The following is a 20,403-nucleotide window of genomic DNA, read 5'->3' on the forward strand; positions in this document are numbered from 1 at the left end:
ACACTAAATAGACAATGGATAAGTGGTAACTTTGGTGAAGAGTAATATGTACACAGTACTGGGGACGCCAGCACAACTTGTACAACACAAGGTCATGGTAGCTCTGTAGACACATCCAAACTCCCTGAGGGACTGGATTACTGGGCTAAGGGCTGGGGACCATATAGCTCAATTGGCATAGCATAGTTTATGAAGAAAATGTTCTACATCCTACTTTGGTGAATAGTGTCTGGGGTCTTAAAAGCTTGTGCACAGGCAGCCATTGGAGACACTCCACTGGTCCCACCCCATCTGGAGCAAGGAAGAATGAAGAAAACCAAAGACACAAGGGAAAAATTACTCCAAAGGACTAATGGACCACAACTACATAGCCTCCACCAGACTGAGTCCAGTACAACTAGATGGTGCCTGGCTACCACCACCAGCTGGCCTGACAGGGATCACAATAACGGGTCCTGGACAGAGCTGGAGAAAAATGTAGAACGGAATTCAAACTCACAATTAAAAACAAACAAAAAAACCCAGACTTACTGGTCTGACAGAGACTGGAGAAACCCCAAAAGTATGGTCGCTGGACACCGTTGGAACTCAGTACTGAAGTCACTCCTGAGGTTCACCCTTCAGCCAAAGATTAGACAGGCCCACAAGACAAATAATAATACAGGTAGCTCAACCACATATGTGAGGTTAAATGGGTACAGCAGCTCAGGGGCAAGGACGAGAAGGCAGGGGAGAGGTAGGAAAGCTGGACGAATGAAAATTGGGAACTCAAGGTTTAGAAGGGGAGCATGTTGACACATTGTGGAGTTGGCAACCAATGTCACAAAACAGTAAATGTATTAATTGTTTAATGGAAAACTAACTTGCTTTGTAAACCTTCATCTAAAGCACAATTAAAAAAAAAATGTTCTGCCTTGGAAAGCAGAAGTAGAAATCACTGTTAGTAACTAGGAAGAATAGTTTCTAATATCTAGTGCTTTTTGTGCCAAGCATTTTAATCCGTTTGCATCATTTGGATTACCTAAGTTTGTTGTATTTTATTGCAAATACACAGTATAACTTTAGAACAGTATTTTTTGCAAACTTCTTTTCTGGGGAACTTCGTCTTCATAGGAAATTGTATGAGAAATGAAATGCCAAGTTTAAAAAGCATACCAAATGTTTTTAAATGCAATAAACTAACCTTCCAATGAAAGTCTGAACTCTAATAATACTGGTTAGGGAACTCCTTTGCATTCTTTAGCTACTGTGGGAGAATCTGGCCTCCTTTTTAATATAATTAACAAATAGCGGTCTTTTCTTCTTTCACCTCATCTTTGCCCTGTGTAGACCAGCAATGAAAGAACTAAAATAAATAACCAGTAATAACATTCAGCTGAGTAGTAAAGCCTTTTCTGGTGTCCTGCTTGCCCTGAAGTCCTTCCTTTTTATTTTTCAGAACACATGTGCACTGTGGTCTACTTTGACGACTGCATGTCCATACATCAGTGCAAGATCTCCTGTGAGTCCATGGGGGCGTCCAAGTACCGCTGGTTCCACAACGCCTGCTGCGAGTGCGTCGGGCCCGAGTGCGTCGACTACGGCAGTAAGACTGTCAAGTGCATGAACTGCATGTTTTAAAGGGAAGGAAGTGCAGAGCAAAGCAATTTTGTCAAATGAAAGGTATGAAAAGGCATTCCGTGAAGTGAAGAAGAAGATATAAAAGAATTTGGAATGCATTACTTTTAAAATACAACAAATCTGGTCACTTGTTAAATTATATGACAATAGCTGCTCCTGTTACCCTTATTGTCCACTAGCAGTGAAGCCTTTCCTTTGATCCTAGCATCTCTGTACAGCTTTGGTCATACAAGGAACAAGCAAGTCGCGAATTCTTTGAAAGATCTGAGCTTCCAACATGAAGCTTGATGCCATTTGATTCTAGCATTCCAGAGCCTTCTGTTTTCAAAGTGTTGGCAGAAGCATGTTCAAGTAAGTTCTGGTTTGTTCAGTGTGCTCCTGAGACACTGGGTTTTTACAGCTGTACACCACTCTCCACTGGCCTTTCATTGTTACCTGTTTTATAAATTGGCTGCAGTACCTAAATATATCATTCTGAAAACGCACATAAAGATCACCCCAAAAAGCTTAATTTCAAACCATATTATGTTGGTTTTAGAAAGGAAATTCTCCCTGTATTTTACAATTTAACAGTAAACATAGTAGAATCCCTCCTGTAATACACAACGCTGACAGAGCTGCAGGAAAAATTCTCATTCTCTTCCATTCTCCCTGCCCATGGCACTTCTGTGGGTTGTGAGGAAGCCTCTTCACGAGGAATACTGGGTACATCTATGGAATGGCATTAAATACACTGCTGGGGTCAATAATTAGGATGCTAAAGCATGTGTTGTGACTTAAAGAGCTTAAAGAGCACTAGGGATGGGAAATGACTGCCAGGACTGCAACTAGAGCACCTGGGACTGGCTTGTCCCCCCTCCCCAAGACCAGGCTGCAAGGCAAGAATGCTCCCAAGCTCAGAACCGAGCACTTAGAAGGGATAGGAGGGAACTTAGAGAAGTTACGGGTATGAATAGGGCAGACACAAGCTTAGAACTAATGACATTGGTTTTTGTTGTGTAATCTTTCACTTGTTGAGTTTATATCTGGATCTAATGTTCTTATTAACAAAGTGTAATTACATAGTGAGGTGTTAAGATTATGAAACTAAAAACAACTTTGTCCAGGATGACAGTGGTTTCCAAATACACTACAGAGTATTTTGTCAGTTTTTTCTATAGCTTCAATAAAGATAAGCTTAAACACTACGTGCCCTTTCTAGTAATAAAATTCCAATCTTCAAACATGAATCTAAAACAAAGATTTATATTACAGAAACTCTTAACTTTATAAAATTACTACTTTCTCTCGTGCATATTTGAATTACAAGTAACTTTTTAGGAACACCTCTTTATATGTCTGAATGTTTTAGTATATACAAATAGACAATGCTCTTGGATATATTTTGTATTATTCATTATATAAACACAAGTTAATGTTATGTAATGTTATGATTAACTATTACAAAATTTAAAGCCTTGATACCTTTTCTGCTCTTTCAGATAACTGTAATGAATACAGCCAAGGTACTTTAACCTCTTCAAATGTTATAGTTTAGCTCATGAATGTATTTTTTAACAGGGAAAAAATTGGGGTATTCTTTTCTTCCTTTTATGTAGGGTTCCTCCTTGAAAGTTCCTTGAAGATGTTTTAGCTCTGCTTCTTAATTAATACGTATACAGCTGAGGGTTTTCTTGAACTTAAGAAAAAGTTTTAAAAGAATTTGTAGTCAGCTGCTTCATTTCAACTTGGTTCTTTTTCAAAGTAATTTCATACCTATGAATAGAAGTATGTTTTCATGTTTATTGACAGTGTGCTTCTTATTTCCTTAAATATACTTGTAAACTGGTGTCTCATCTTTTTGGGGTCTTCATTATTGAGTTTTAAAATGTAATATTTCTGTTTTTCCCCCTACATTGGGAGGATGGTTTCTTGAACCATGTTATGTTCTGTTTTGCTTACCTCTTTTTCTCCCACTAGACATTATCCCTAAATGTAATAGTTTTTTATATTCAAAGTTTGCTTAATTTTTGTGATTTACAAAGGGGTTGAAAGAAAGACAGAAGTACAGTATGGTCTGTCATATAAAAGATTCCATTTCTGGTTCTGTAATGTTCTTTATATTTTGAGTAACAACATTTTTCCAATTTAAGAGTGTAACATTGGGGAAACCCTTAGCCTCACCAAAATTTAGACCTACTATTAACATCCTAAAGAGCCCTGTTGGCGCAGCGGTTCAAGTGCTCAACTGCTTGCCAAAAGGTCGGCAGTCCAAACCCACCAGCTGCTCTAAGAGACAAAGATGTGGCACTCTGCTTCTATAAAGACGACAGCCTGGGGAACCTGATGGGTTTGCTATGAGTTGGAACTGACTCAACGGCAGTAGGTTGGTTTATTAACATCCCAAAGCATAATTAATTCACTTCTGTATTGAAGTTTTGGTTTTAAAAAATTTTTTTTCCTATAAATTTTTATAACCAACCCCCACTTTCAAAAAAAAAAAGAAATAGCCCAGTAGATTTTTAAACCAGCAGCGTTTATAAAGACCATATCAAAAAGGTTCTTTCCTGTAGTAAGATGTCTACTTGCTGGTGGATTTTCTCTTTTTCCCACAACATCTAATTACTGGAACTGTACTCATAATAGTGGTACCAAATCAAATGATAATTTAAATAAAATCTAGTCTATGTTTACAAAGACAGCAATAAATTAAAGGGGGGGGTCTTCATTTAGAAATGTGACTTCTAAAGTTTCAGAAGACAAAATTTATGTTAGGATATTTGAACAATTATTTATAAATCAGAGGGTATCAAAATGGAGAAGAGACACCAGAACTTTTCTGGAAAAGTAGGTAGATATAAGTAAGCCACATTTTTAAAGTTCGTTTTTATGGAAGCCTCTCTGAAAAAAAAGAGTTTTAAAATCTATTCTGCCTTCCCAAGAGTGTATTTTATCGCATTTCACATGACCTATAACATAAAATTAGACATTTTTCTTTGGTTGTCCCTATAAACAAAAGAAAACAAAATGATTATTTTAATAAAACATTGAAATGCGCAATGAGTGTGTCATGTTTTGTTAATTTCAGCCTATTTTTGTTGTTGTTAGCTGATGTTGAGTCAGCCCCTGACTCATGGCAACCCCTAGCTGAACTGCTCCATAGGGTTTTGTTGGCTGTAATCTCTGTGGAAGCAGATCACCTGGCCTCTTTCTCCGAGTCGCTGGGTAGGTTCAAACCTCCAACCTTTGGCAAACTGCTTGCGCCACCCAAGCTCCTAATTTCAGCATAGAACCCCAGGATAAGTTTGACGTTTTTCTCTAGCAAAGTTAGTGTTTAAGATGTCAGCTGAAGCTTGTCCTTCTCTGTCTGGATGTCCTAACCTCCCCCACCTCCCCCCGGCCAAAAAAAAAAAAAAAAACCCATTGCTGTCATGTCGATTCTGACTCATGGCAACCTGACGGATTCTTTTGAAACAAGTGATCTTTAACAGGTTGCTCTCTGCTTTTCACATGCTTTAGTCCAATATGGAGGAAACTTTGATATGAGCTACTTAACCGTTCTCCTTTCTCTGGGGACCTTCTGATGCCAACCAGCTCTACAAAAACTGTATCATGGCTGGAGTGAGTTACAAGGAGATCAAGTCCAACCCTTCACAGAGATTCTCACAGGGTCATATTACTGTTAGAATTGGGAGCCATAGACTGGACTATAGTGGTAAAATTGACGTTATGTCGCAGAATCTGCATTTTGACAGCCTACAGAATATAGGTGTCTCTAACAAAAGGGGAAAAATTCAAGGGTAGGTTGCCAGCCTGAGTGCCTTAGTAGAATTTGTTCCAAGAAGAGACAGTATGTTTGATTAGGAAAATTGCTAATTTGCTGACAGTGTCCAAATACCTGGTAGTCCTGTGGACCTGAAAGTGAGAACCTGGAGCTGGAGGTGCAGAACTGGAAGGAAAATGACTTTGAAGAGACCTGAGGGCAGTGGGGACAATGCCTGTGGGTGGTCTCACCCTTTCAGGCCACTCCAAACCTTGCAAATTTTGAGTTGATGAAGCCAGCAGACATCATTGTTAGCTCGTTGGTGTTAGGGATTACGGCTTCTGCAAGATTCAGCTTTTTCCTAATCAATTAAAAACAAATTTGTTTGCATGCTTCTGTTTTAAAGTCTATGCTTGAAGCCTGCAGTCAGCAATACCTCCAAGGTTCAGCTTTGGAGATGAAAATTCTCAGTGCAGAACTAAAGAAGGACAGCTTTCTAGTTTTCCTTCCGGAGTGAGCCTGGACAAGCAGGGAGCCTCACAGTAGTCAGAGTGACAGAAATCCCAGACTCGACTAAACTCACCAGCTGAAATACCTTTAAGGCAAAAATGATTGCATTTTCCGCCCTCCTAACTGACATGCTTCACACCGCAACCAAAGTAAAACAACTGAGACAATGCCCATGCCCCCGCCGCTTCCTGCTCTGACCCCCAGTTCCAAGGGAGTAGTAAGGCCTTTGTGCCCCTGGGCCTACCAAGGTTGGGGTTACCCAGTGGGAAGGAGGATCACAGGAGACAACCTGCCTCTTGTTTTCCAGAAGCCTCACCTCTAGGGGATTTGCCTGAGGGGAGGGAAGAGGCTATAGTGGGAGGAGCTGCCCAGACCGGCCAGGGCTCTAGGACCACCTGAGGGCCCCGGGAGGCTCGCAGCACCCGGAGCTGCCTCATCCCCGTGTTTCAACCAAGGACTACCAGCAGCCCTGCCTCCGCGTCTGAAGTGACACGTTGCACACTTGGGTTTGTGGATGTCTTGATTCCTGAGCGTGGCTCACTCCAAGGCACTGAGCCCTCAGCCACATCCCAGCCTCTCGCCCCCGCCCCGCCACCCTCCATAGCTCCTGTTCATCAGCACCTCGTTTCTACCTGTGGTTCTGCGTTGGCCATGTCCTCTTTTGTGCAGCTTTTGATCCACATTCCGGGTCCTGGACCTCATGCAGGTCTTCAGCTCAATGTCACCTTGATGGAGAGGTCCTTTCTGAACACCATTTCTGAAGTAGCAGCGACCTCTATGCCACTATGCTGTTTTAGTTCTTTGAATAGCTGGTAGCTATCCAGAAGTACTTATCTGTAGTTACACTTGCCATCTGTTTTCCACTAGAATGTGTGATTGGTGGGTAGGGGCCTTGTTCCTTTTGTTCATCACTGTCCCAAACATAGCACCCCAGTGCTCTAAAGCATCCAACACTTGAGAGGCACAAAATATTTTCTGGATGGGTGAATGATACTGGATCGTACCACGCTTCTGCTCCTAGTCACCCTCAGATAAGGCCTGGCTCCTCCACATGCATCAGGCCCGGCAGCCTGGCCCTGGTCTCCCTCAGGCTGGCCTCTCCACATCCCACAGTCTGCTCTGCAGTGTCCGTGAACTGTTTTCTGTTCCTTTGTAAATGCGGCTTCATCAGCCCGGAGCCCCCTTGCCTCTGCCCCTCCCTCTGCCCTTTCATTGACTGACTCACCAGGGCCTCAGCTCAGCCGGCTTTGGTGGTTTAGACTCTAACCCAGGGCGTGCCTCACCAGTGTCCTGCCCTGCGCCATAACCCGGCTCAGGAGGTAACCCTGCACTGCCGGTTACCACTTCCCTCCTGGCGTCCAGGTTCTGAGTATTGCGCATGCATCTTCAGGCATGTGGCTTAGAGTCTTTCTGGATTGCTGAGCCATGGGGGCTCCTGCGGAGACCGGGGCTTCTCTGGCAACCATGCATGTTGTTGACGTGATTTTTTTTTTGGTGTCCTTGAGGGCAATTTCTATTTGCAGGAGACTATTCAGAAGTTAGTTTTTCTTTTAAAAATTAATATTCAATTTAATTTACGAAAGAGAAATTTAGTTCTTCCATAAGCTTTCAAAAACAGTTTACAGATAAACCTTCATCTAAAGTACCATTTAAAAAAAGTTCACAAACATTATTTCTATCTAGCAATCTTAGAGTCTGTATCTAACAGTCACTTTCCCAGGCTTTTCAGTCAGTGTTTGCTGAGTACTTACGTTGTGTTTTAGCTGTGGTTCAGGGTAGGATTCTCACCGTCCATGCTGGAGACCGAGGTTCAGTTCCTGGCCACGGCACCTCCTGCACAGCCACCACCCATCTGTCAGTAGGAGCTTGCATGCTGAACAGACTTCAGTGGCTCTTCCAGATGGACTAGGAAGAAAGGCCTGGTGATCTACTTACAAAAATCAGCCAGTGGATCACAGCAGGACAATCTTCACCCAGTCGTGGGGTTGGCACAGGGCTGGGCAGAGCCTGAGGTTGCCACGAGTACTTACACAATTAAACTCACAAATAAGGTGAGCCCACTAAGAGTTCCAATTCTGCACATATACTTAGTAAAACTTCAACTTAAGTCTAATTCAATTACTCAATTAAATATTTTCATTAGCACAGTTTCGAAGCTGTGCTCTAATAAATCCTCTGCAACATTCGATTATGTCAGTTCTTACCACATCAATATTAATAACTTGGTTTTGATTTTCTAATCCTAGAGTCCCTAAATCATTCCAAGGTTGAAAAACAGGTTTCCATTAAGCAAGACAGCTAACTGAGGTTTCTTAATGGCCTCAATAAAAATGGATGCCAGAAAACTTTAAAACCGATAAAGGCTAGATTAGAGGACAAGGCTAGCAAAGATTTAGCCAGATATGCCTCCAAAAACGTGGCCTCAAGGAGGGCTTGCCCCTGGAGGAGCACTCACTACCAAGAGGAAGCGTATGCCCAGTTTTCTTCCCAAATTTTCCAGCTAGACAGGTCATCCCTCTGCTCAGGGGCAGAATAAATATAGGTGCAAAGAAAGGTCCAAAGGTGCGCAAAATCATTTTCCACCCACAAGGAAACATCAGGTTTAGGGAAAAGTGTTCTCAGTGAATAGTCCCATCATCCAAATCCCTTAGATCCAAATTATACACGTTACTTACATCTTCCCAACTTCTCAGAGAAGTCTGCACTTCTCGCCTAGGTCAATGACTTGATCAGATTTTGCATATCTTTTGGCTCTTAAGATACTTTTTTGCACAGTACGCTTTGATGGAATCCTCAAGTATAGAAATGCCTTTTAGGACTAACTCTTTAGAGCTTTGAGCCTGATGAAATCTTGTATCTTTTCAGGTTGCTGGGATCATTTATTCTCAAATGATACCGTACTGAATTTGGGTTGTCTCAGATGGCTTTGCCCACAACTTCAAGTTCTTTCTATGGAATCCCGTTGTCACCAGAGATTTCCAGAGGACCCTGGTGGCATGGTAGTTAAGTGCTACGGCTGCTAACCAAAAGGTCGGCAGTTCACATCTACCAGGCGCTCCTTGGAAACTATGGGGCAGCTCTACTCTGTCATATAGGGTCGCTATGAGTTGGAGTCAACTCGACAGCAATGGGTTTGCCTTGGGTTTATTCCCAAGAGTTTTTCATGGCTGACCATAGGCCCTCTTTCATAATCTCCCACTTCCACTCCCACCAGGGTCCTCGCTTACTTTTTTTTTTTTTTTAACAAATAATCATAGAGACCTAAAGTAATCGAAGTTTAAACAATTAGGGTGGTGTTGTTTGTTTTGGTTTTGTTTTTCTCTCACATAACACAAAGTCTGAAGACAAGTAGTCCAGGGCTGCAACGGGGCTCCACGTTGTCACCAGAAACTAACCCCCTTTGTTTTGCTCTGCCATCCTCAAATTTGTCTCATGGTCTCAAGACTGAAGTTGCCTTCTGGAGCACCAACCATCGTATATACTTTCCAAAAATGAAGAAGGACATTACTGCAAAAAAAAAGAATCTACACCTCCAAGCTAAGTCAACGTTTAAGAAGTCTGCCAACAACTTCCCCTTACATCTCATAGGAGACCACTAGTCGCAAGAGTGACAAGGAAATGTTGCCTGAATAAAAATCAGGATTCTGTTTAGTAAGGAGAAAATGAAGGAGGAGGAGAATGATAGGTATCAGTCAGTCTCTGCTATATGTGTTGCCTATGGCATCTGAACCCCTCCCATTCATAGCACTTACCACTCTGTGTTATAATTGCCTCTTTACTTGGCTGTGTACCCCTCACCAGAATGAGATTGTGTATCCGCCTTGAAAATACAAAACTAGCTCTTGGTCCAGCTAGGAAATTATTACTTCTACACAAAGTGGCAAGGAGCCCCAGTGGCACAGTTAAGTGGCTCAAACCCACCAGCCACTCCATAGGATAAAGATGCGACAATCTGCTTCCGTAAAGATTACAGCCTAGGAAAACCTATGGGGCAGTTCTACTCTATCTTTCAGGGTTAGTGGGTTCATTTTTTTTTTTTTTTCAAGAGTGGCAGGTCAAGAAGATTGAGGTTTTTATGAATAAAGAGGCACAACTTAAAATAATCTAAATAAAGCTGGCTAATAGCAATTTCCAGGTGGGTTGATTCTAAAGTGTATATATGTTGGATAACTTATTTCAAGTGTTAAAACTGGCCTCTTTATTTGTGAAATAAGGTATCTAATTGAATTTAGTTACATTTTCATCTTGGTTGAATTCCTCTAGAAAAGATTGATGTTTTCTAGTTTCTTCTGCTCTATTTGGAGGTGAAATAAATTACTTCTTTTAAGAGGGAAAGCATATGTAGTCCATTATTAGACCAGTTTGTTGAACCTTCATTGATTAGTCCAAAGTGATTTTCATCTTTGAACAAAGAAGCCCAGCCTTGAGACTTTTCTGTATTAAAATCATAGAACAATGACTCTTCCTTCTGGTTTCTAAAGTAGTCTTGCAGGACAGAATGACCTAGAGTAATGCTGTCCAATAGACATATAATGTTAAATCACAAATGTGACTCACATATGTAATTTTAAATTTTCTATTGTTGCTGTTAGGTACAGTCAGGTCGATTCCGGCTCATAGCAACTCTTTGACAAAACAAAACACTGCCTGGTCCTGCACCACCCTCACAGTCATTGCTATTTTGAGCCCATTGTTTCAGCCACTGTGTCAGTCCATCTCATTGAGGGTCTTCCTCTTTTTTGCTGACCCTCTGCTTTACCAAGTGTGATGTCCTTCTCCAGGGACTGCTCTCCTGATAGCATGTACAAAATACATAAGATGAAGTCTCGTCATCCTTCTAAAGAGCCTTCTGGCTGCACTTCTTCCAAGACAGAGTTGTTCGTTCTGGCAGTCCATGGTATATTCAATAGTATTTGCCAACACCATAATTCAAAAGCATAGTTCTTCTTCAGTCTTCCTTATTGTCCAGCTTTCAGATGCATATGAGACCATTGAAAATACCACAGTGTCTCAATGACCTAGTGCTGCTGTAAAAAAATTCCACAAGTGGAACTTCTAACAAAGAGAAATTTATTCTCTCACAGTCTAGTAGGCTAGAAGTCTGAATTGAGGGCGTGAGCTCCAGGGGAAGTCTTTCTCTGTCAGCTCGAAAGGAAGGTCCTCCTCATCAGTCTTCTCCTGGTCTAGGAACTTCTAAGTGCAGGGGCCCCAGATCCAAAGGGCACACTCTGCTTCTGGCACTACTTTCTTGGTGGTTTTAGGTCCCCATATCCCTCTGTCACTTCTCTCTTTTATATCTCAAAAGAGATTGACTCAAGATACAACCTAATTTTGTACATTAAGTCCTGCCTCATTAACATAATTGCCTCTAATCCTGCGTCATTAATATCATAGAGGTAGGATTTACAACACATAGGAAAACCATATCAAATAACAAAATGGTAGACAATCACACAATACTGGGAATCATGGTCTAGCCAAATTGACACATTTTGGAGGGACACAATCCAATTCATAACACATGGCTTAGGTCAGGTGCACCTTAGTCCTCAAAGTGACGTCTTTGCTTTTTGACACTTTAAAGAGGTCTTTGGCAACAGACTTGCCCAATGCAATATGTCATTTGATTTCTTGACTGCTGTTTCCATGGACGGTACTTGTGGGTCCAAGTAAAATGACATCCTTGACAACTTCAGTCTTTTCTCCATTTATCATGATGTTGCCTATTGGTCCAGTTGTGAGGATTTTAATTTTCTTTATGTTAGGTGTAATCCAAACTGAAGATCTTCGTCAGTAAGTACTTCAAGCAAGCAAGCTAGCAAGCAAGCAAGGTTGTGTGTGTCATCTGCATATTGCAGGTTGTTAATGAGTCTTCCTCCAGTCCTAATGCTGCATTCTTCTTCATATACTCTCCAGCTTTTTGGATTATTTGCTCAGCGTACAGATTGAGTATCTGTGGTGAAAGGATACAACCCTGACACCTTTCCTGATTTTAAGCCACGCAGAATCCTTAGAAGCAAGGATGGTGAGACTTCTTTGTCTCACATACTTTGGACATGTTATCAGAAGGGACCATTCCTTGGAGAAGGACATCATACTTGGTAGAGGGTCAACGAAAAAGAGGACGGCCCTCAACAAGATGCACTGACACAGTAGCTGCAACAATGGGCTCAAGCATAACAATGATTGTGAGGATGGTGCGGGACTGGGCAGTGTTTCATTCTGTTGTACATGAGGTTGCTAAGAGTCAGAACTGACTCGATTGCACCTGAAAACAAGAACAACAACAACAGTAACCCCTTGTTCTGTTTGCACGACTACCTCTTAATCTATGTACAGGCTCCACATGAGCACAATCAAGTGTTCTGGAATTTCCATTCTTCTCAATGAATATTCATAATTTGTTATGATCCACATAGTTGAATCCCTTTTCATAGTCAATGAAACCCAGGTAAACATCTTTCTGGTATTCTCTGCTTTCAGCCAAGGTCCATCTGATATCAGCAATAATATCCTTCGTTTCACATCCTCTTATGATTCAGACTTGAATTTCTGGCAGTTCCCTGTGGATGTACTTCTGCAACCATTTTGAATGATCTTCAACAAAATTTTATTTGGATCTGGTATATATAATGATATTGCTCGATAATTTCCACATTCCGTTGGATCGCCTTTCTTTGAAATGGGCACAAATATGGACCTCTTCCAATCCCTTGCCCAGATAGCGGTCTTCCAAATTTCTTGCCATAGGTGAATGAACGCTTCTAGCTTTGCATCCATTTGTTAAAACATCTCAGTTGATATTCCGTCAATTCCTGGAGCCTTCGTTTTCACAAATGCCTTCAGTGCAGCTTGGACTTCTTCCTTTAGTACCGTCAGTTCTTGACCATATGTTACCTCCTGAGATGGCTGGACATCAACCAATTCTTTTTGGTACAGTGACTCCGTATTCCTTCCATCTTCTGTGATTCCTTCCTGCATCGTTCAATATTTTGTGCACAGAATCCTTCAGTATTGCAACTCAAGGCTTGAATTCTTTTCCTTAGTTCTTTCAGCTTGGTAATTGCCAAGCACGCTCTCTTTTGGTTTTCTAACTCCAGGTCTTTGCACAATTCATTATAGTGATTTACTTTGTCTTTGCAAGCTACCCTTTGAAAGTTTTTGTTCAGCTCTTTTACGTCATTATTTCTTCCATTTGCTTTAGCTACTGTGCATTCAAGAGCAAGTTTCAGAATCTCTTCTGACATCCATTTTGGTCCTTTCTTTCTTTCCTGTCTTTTTACTGACCTTTTGCTTTCTTCATGTATGATGTCCTTGATGTCATCCCACAACTTGCATGGTTTTTGGTCATTAGTGTTCACTGCATCAAATCTACTCTTGGGATGGTCTTTAAAGTCAGGCGGGGTATACTCAAGGTCATACTTTGCTGTCATAGACTTTTTAAAAATTTTCTTCAGCTTCAGCTTGAACTTACATATGAGCAATTGGTGATCTGTTCTGCAGTCAACCCTCGGCCTTGTTCTGACTGATGATATTGAGCTTTTCCAATGTATCTTTGCACAGATATCAGTTTGATTCCTGTGTGTTCCATCTGGCAAGGCCCACATGTATAGTTGCCATTTATGTTTTTGATAAACGGTATTCCCAAAGAATACATCATTGGTCTTACAAAATACTATCATGCAATCTCCAGCGTGATTTCTATCACCAAGGCCATATTTTCCAACTACTGACCCTTTTTCTTTGTTTCCAATTCTCGCATTCCTGTCACCAGTAATTATCAATGCATTTTGATTGCATGTTTGATCAATTTCAGACTGCAGAAGTTAGTAAAAATCTTCAATTTCATAGTGGTTGGTGGTTAAATTTGAATAATAGTGGTATTAACTGGTCTTCCTTGTAAAATAAAAAAAATATATATATATTTTTTTAGGCTTATGGATATTATCCTATCACTGACATCATTGTACTTCAAGATAGATCTTGAAATGTTCTTTTTGACAGTGACAGGGACACCGTTTCCCTTCCATTTATCATTCCTGGCAACGTAGGACCATACGATTATCCAATTCAAAATGGCCAATACCAGTCGATTTCAGCTCATTAATGCCTAGGATATCTATCTTCAAACATTCCATTTCATTTTTGACAACTTCCAATTTTCCTAGATTCATACTTTGTACATTCCATGTTCCAATTATTAATGGATGTTTGTAGCTGTTTCTTCTCATATTAAGTCTTGCACATTAGTAAATGAAGGTTCTGAAAGCTTTACTACATCCGCATCATTAAGATGGACTATACGTTGAGGAGGCAGCTCTTCCCCAGTCGTATTTTGAGTGCCTTCAAATCTGAAGAGCTCATCTTCTGGCACTATATCAGAAAGAGTTCCGCCGCAATTCACAAGGTTTTCACTGGCCTTTTTTTTTAATAAATAGATCACCACATTCTTCTTCCTAGGCTGTCTTAGTCTGAGAGCTCTGCTGAAACCTGTCCACCATGGGCGACCCTGCTGGTATTTGAAATACCTGTGGCATAGCTTCCAGCATCATAGCAACACATAAGCCACCACGAATTGACAGATGAGTGGTGGAATTTTTTTTTTTTCTGGTAGCCACATTTAAAAAAGTGAAAAAAATGGGGAAAATTAATTTTATTGATAGATTTTATTTAATTTGACATATCCAAACTATAATTTCAACAGGTAATTCATATAAAAATTATTAATCATATATTTTATTTAATAATTTGGTATTATCTCTGAAATCCAGTGTGTATTTAACACAACACACCCCAATTTGGACTAGTCATATTTCACATGCTTAGTAGTCATGAGTGGCTACCATATTGGACAGCACAGATCTAGACGGCTTATACCATGTTCATACAGTCGTCACTTATTACCTTGTTGCTCTTCTGTCTAGTTGTTCCATACATTATTGAAAATTAGTTATTGAAACCTCTAGCTATTATTGTTGAATTGTCTAGTTCTCCCTTCAGTTTTGTAATTTTTTGCTACATGTATTTTGGGGTTCTGTCATTAGGTGCACATATTTTAATGATTGTCATATCTTATCAATGTATTGACCATTTTATCCATGTAAAATATCACTGTATCTTTATTAGCAAGTTTTGTGTTAAAGACTATTTTGCCTTATGTTAGTATAGCCACTCTAGCTCTCTTTTGGTTGCTATCTGTATGGTATATTTTTTCCAGTCTTTTACTTTCAACCTGTTTGTGTCTCTGAATCTAAAGCTTCTCTCTTATAGACACCACATGGTTAGATCATGTCTTCTTATACATTCTGCCAACCTCTGCCTTTTAATTGGAGTGTTTGATCCATTTAGTTTTCTTGTAATTACTGATAAGATGGGAATCCTGGCTGCAGCTTTGTTTTTTATATGTCTTATGTCTTTTTTGTTCCTCTATTACTGCATTTTTTCTGTTTAATGAGTATTTTCTAGTGTACCATTTTAATTCTCTTGTCATTTCTTTACTATATATTTTTATAGTTGTCTTCTCAGTGGCTCACCTGGAAATTACAATTAACATCTGATTTATAACAACTTAACTTGGATTAATATCAATTTTTTTAAAATAACTTCTATTGTGCTTTAAGTGAAAGTTTACAAATCAAGTCAGTCTCTCACACAAAAACCCATATACACCTTGCTACACACTCCCAATTACTCTCCCCCAATGAGACAGCCCGCTCTCTCCCTCCACTCTCTCTGTCGTGTCCATTTCACCTGCTTCTAACCCCCTCCACTCTCTCGTCTCCCCTCCAGGCAGGAGATGCCAACATAGTCTCAAGTGTTCACCTGATTCAAGAAGCTCACTCCTCTCCAGGATCCCTCTCCAACCCATTGTCCAGTCCAATCCATGTCTGAAGAGTTGGCTCCGGGAATGATTCCTGTCCTGGGCTAACAGAAGGTCTGGAGGCCATTACCATGGGGGTCCTTCCAGTCTCAGACCATTAAGTCTGGTCTTACGAGAATTTGGGGTCTGCATCCCACTGCTCTTCTGCTCCCTCAGGGGACCTCTGTTGTGTTCCCTGTCAGGGCAGTCATCGGTTATAACCGGGCACCATCTAGTTCTTCTGGTCTCAGGATGATGTAGTCACTGGTTCATGTAGCACTTTCCGACTCTTGGGCTCATAATTGCCTTGTGTCCTTGATGTTCTTCATTCTCCTTTGATCCAGGTAGGTTGAGACCAATTGATGCATCTGAGATGGCTGCTTGCTAGCATTTAAGACCCCAGACACCAGTCTCCGAAGTGGGATGCAGAATGTTTTGTTAATAGATTTTATTATGCCAATTGACTTAGATGTCCCCTGAAACCATGGTCCCCAGACACCTGCCCCTGCTGCGCTGGCCTTCAGAGCATTCAGTTTATTCAGGAAACTTCTTTGCTTTTGGTTTAGTCCAATTGTGCTGACCTCCCCTGTATTGTGTGCTGTCTTTCCCTTCACCTAAAGTAGTTCTTATCTACAATCTAATCAGTGAATGCCCCTCCCACCTTCCCTCCCTCCCCCTTCTCATAACCACAAAAGAATGTTTTCTTCTCATTTTAAATTGTTTCTCAAGTGGTCTTATACAATATTTGTCCTTTTGCAACTGACTAATTTCACTCACCATAATGCATTCCGGGTTCCTCCATGTTATGAAATGTTTCAAAGATTCCTCACTGTTCTTTATCAATGCATAGCATTCCATTGTGTGAATATACCATAATTTATCCATTCATCCGTTGATGGGCACCTTGGTTGCTTCCATCTTTTTGCTGTTGTAAACAGTGCTCCAGTAAACATGGGTGTGCATATATCTGTTTGTGTAAAGGCTCTTATTTCTCAAGGATATATTCCAAGGAGTGGGATTGCTGGGTCGTATGGTAGTTCTATTTATAGCTTTTTAAGGAAGTGCCAAATCGATTTCCAAAGTGGTTGTACCATTTTACATTCCCACCAGCAGTGTAGAAGTGTTCCAGTCTCTCCGCAGCCTCTCCAACATTTATTATTTTGTGATTATGGAATTAATGCCAGCCTTGTTGGAGTGAGATGAAATCTCATTGTAGTTTTGATCCGCATTTCTCTAATGGCTAATGATCATGAACATTTCCTCATATATCTGTTAGCTACCTGAATGTCTTCTTTAGTGAAGGGTCTATTCATATCTTTTGCCCATTTTTTAATTGGGTTGTCATTTTGCAGTTGAGTTTTTGCAGTATTGTGTAGATTTTAGAGATCAGGCGCCGATCAGAAATGTCACAGCTAAAAACTTTTTCCTAGTCTGTCGGTATTTTTACTCTTTTGGTGAAATCTTTGGATGAGCATAGGTGTTTGATTTTTAGGAGCCCTCAGTTATCTATTTTTTCTTCTACATTTTTTATAATGTTTTGTATACTGTTTATGCCATGTATGAGGGCTCCTAATGTCCCTATTTTTTCTTCCATGATCTTTATCGTTTTAGATTTTATATTTAGGTCTTTGATCCATTTTGAATTAGTATTTGTGCATGGAGTGAGGTATGGGTCTTGTTTTCATTTTTTTGCAGATGGATATCCAGTTATGCCAGCACCATTTGTTAAAAAGACTGTCTTTTCCCCATTTAACTGTTTTGGGGCCTTTCTCAAGTAATAATGCTTATATGTGGATGGATTTATGTCTGGATTCTCAATTCTGTTCCATTGGTCCATGTATCTGTTGTTATACCAGTACCAGGCTGTTTTGACTACTGTGCTGGTATAATAGGTTCTAAAATCAGGTAAAGTAAGGCCTCCCACTTTGTCCTTTCTTGTCAGTAATGCCTTATTTATCTAGGGCTTCTTTCCCTTCCATATGAAGTTGGTGATTTGTTTCTCCATCTCATTAAAGAATGTCATTGCGATTTGGATCAGAATTGCATGAAATGTATAGATCGCTTTTGGTAGAATAGACATTTTTATAATATTAAGTCTTCCTATCCATGAGCAAGGTATGTTCTTCTACTTATGTAAGTCTCTTTTGGTTTCTTGCAGAAGTGTACTGTAGTTTTCTTTGTATCAGTCTTTTACATCTCTGGTAAGATTTATTCCTAAGTATTTTATCTTCTTGTGGGCTACTGTAAATGGCATTGATTTGGTGATTTCCTCTTCAATGTTCTTTTTGTTGGTGTAGAGGAATCCAAATGATTTTTGTATGTTTATCTTGTATTCCGGTACTCTGCTGAACTCTGTTAGTTTCAGTAGTTTTCTGGAGGATTCCTTAGGGTTTTTTGTGTATAAGATCATGCCATCTGCAAATAGAGATACTTTTACTTCTTCCTTGCCAATCTGGATGCCCTTTATTTCTTTATCTAGCCTAATTGCTCTGGCTAGGACTTCCAGCACAATATTGAATAAGAGTGGTGATAAAGGGCATCCTTGTCTGGTTTCCGATCTCAGTGGGAATGTTTTCAGGTTCTCTCCATTTAGGGTGATATTGGCTGTTGGCTTTGTGTAAATGCCCTTTATTATGTTGAGGAATTTTCCTTCTATTCCTATTTTGCTGAGAGTTTTTATTATGAATGGGTATTGAGCTTTGTCAAATGCCTTTTCTGCATTAATTGATAAAATCATGTGATTCTTGTCTTTTGTTTTATTTATGTGGTAGATTACAGTGTTTTTCTAATATTGAACCATCCCTTCATACCTGGTATGAATCCCACTTGGTCATGGTGAATTATTTTTTTGATATGTTGTTGAATTCTATTGGCTAGAATTTTTTTTGTGGATTTTTACATCTATATTCATAAGGGATATAGGTCTATAGTTTTCTTTTCTGGTGTTGTCTTTACCTCGTTTTGGTAGCAGGGATATGGTGGCTTGATAGAATAAGTTTGGTATTATTCTGTCTTTTTCTATGCTCTGAAATACCTTTAGTAGTAGTGGTGTTAACTCTCCTCTGAAAGTTTGGTAGAACTCTGCAGTGAAGCCCTCTGGACCAGGGCTTGTTTTTGTTGGGAGTTTTTTGATTACCTTTTCAATCTCTTCTTTTGATATGGGTCTATTTAGTTTGCTCTTCCTCTGTTTGTGTGAGTTTAGGTAGGTAGTGTGTTTCTAGGAATTCATCCATTTCTTCTAGGTTTTCAAATATGTTTGAGTATAGTTTTTCATGGTAATCTGATATGATTCTTTTAATTTCACTTGGGTCTGTTGTAATATCGACCCTCTCATTTCTTATTCAGGTTATTTGCTTCCTCTCCTGTTTTTCTTTTGTCAATTTGGCCACTGGTTTATCAATGTTGATTTTTTCCAAAAAACAGCTTTTGGTCTTGTTAATTCTTTCAATTATTTTCTGTTTTCTATTTCTTTTTTTTATTGTTTCATTTAGTTCAGCTCTAATTTTTATTATTTGTTTTCTTCTGGTGCCTTTGGGTTTCTTTTGTTGCTCTGTTTCTGTTTGTTCAAACTGTAGGGATAATACTTTGATTTTGGCCCTTTCTTCTTTTTGGATGTGTGCATTTACTGATATAAATTGGCCTCTGATCACTGCTTTTGCTGTGTCCCAAAGGTTCTGATAGGAAGTATTTCCATTCTCATTGGATTGTCTGAATTTCTTTATTCCATCCTTAATGTCTTCTATAATCCAGTCTTTTTTGAGCAGGGTATTGTTCAGTTTCCAAGTGTTTGATTTCTTTTCCCTGCTTTTCCTGTTACTGATTTCCACTTTTATGGCTTTATGGTCAGAGAAGATGCTTTGTAATATTTCAGTGTTTTGGATTCTGCTAAGGCTTGCTTTATGACCAAATATATGGTCTATTCTAGAGAATGTTCCATGTGCACTAGAAAAGAAAGTATACTTGGTTACTGTTGGGTGGAGTGTTCTGTATATGTCCACGAGGTCATGTTGGTTGATTGTAACATTCAGATCTTCCGTGTCTTTATTGAGCGTCTTTCTCGATATCCTGTCCATCACTGAAAGTGGTGTGTTGAAGTCTTGTACTATTATTGTGGAGCTGTCTATCTCACTTTTCAATGGTGTTAGAGTTTGTTTTATGTATCTTGCAGCCCTGTCATTGGGTGCATAAATACTTAATATGGTTATATCTTCTTGGTGTATTGTCCCCTTAATCATTATATGGTGTCCTTCCTTATCCATTCTGATGGATTTAACTTTCAAGTCTATTTTGTCAGAAATTAATATTGCTACTCCTGCTCTTTTTTGATTGTTGTTTGCTTGATATATATTTTTTCCATCCTTTGGGTGTTAGTTTGTGTATGTCTCTAAGTCTAAGGTGTGTCTCTTGTAGGCAGCATATAGACAGATCTTGTTTTTTAATCCATTCTGCCACTCTCTGTCTCTTTATTGCTGCATTTAGTCCATTTACATTCAGGGTTAATTATGGATAGGTATGAATTTAGTGCTATCATTTTGATGTCTTTTTTTGTGTGTTGATAGTTTCTTTTCCCACTTGATTTTATGTGCTGAGTAGATTTTCTTTATATATTGTCCTTTCCTCATATTTGTTGTTGTTGATTTTGTTTCTGCTGAGCCTCTATTTTTCTCTTGTA

At 39.7% G+C, this 20,403-nt stretch overlaps 1 protein-coding gene across 3 annotated transcripts in view; it reads left to right on the top strand.

Annotated features, from left to right (window-relative positions):
• TWSG1 (twisted gastrulation BMP signaling modulator 1) overlaps positions 1 to 14,300 on the top strand; it is a 90,450-nt gene extending 76,150 nt beyond the window's left edge. For all 3 annotated transcript variants that reach the window (XM_064294723.1, XM_023543977.2, XM_003406385.4), the window contains one exon: positions 1,439 to 14,300. In XM_064294723.1, the coding sequence (XP_064150793.1) occupies positions 1,439 to 1,620 (182 nt within the window). In that variant the 3' untranslated portion in view covers positions 1,621 to 14,300. The remainder of the gene's footprint in view (positions 1 to 1,438) is intronic.
• Positions 14,301 to 20,403: the final 6,103 nt, after the last annotated feature.

Source organism: Loxodonta africana, chromosome 11 (genome assembly GCF_030014295.1).
Source record: "Loxodonta africana isolate mLoxAfr1 chromosome 11, mLoxAfr1.hap2, whole genome shotgun sequence".
Taxonomy (NCBI): Eukaryota; Metazoa; Chordata; class Mammalia; order Proboscidea; family Elephantidae; genus Loxodonta; species Loxodonta africana.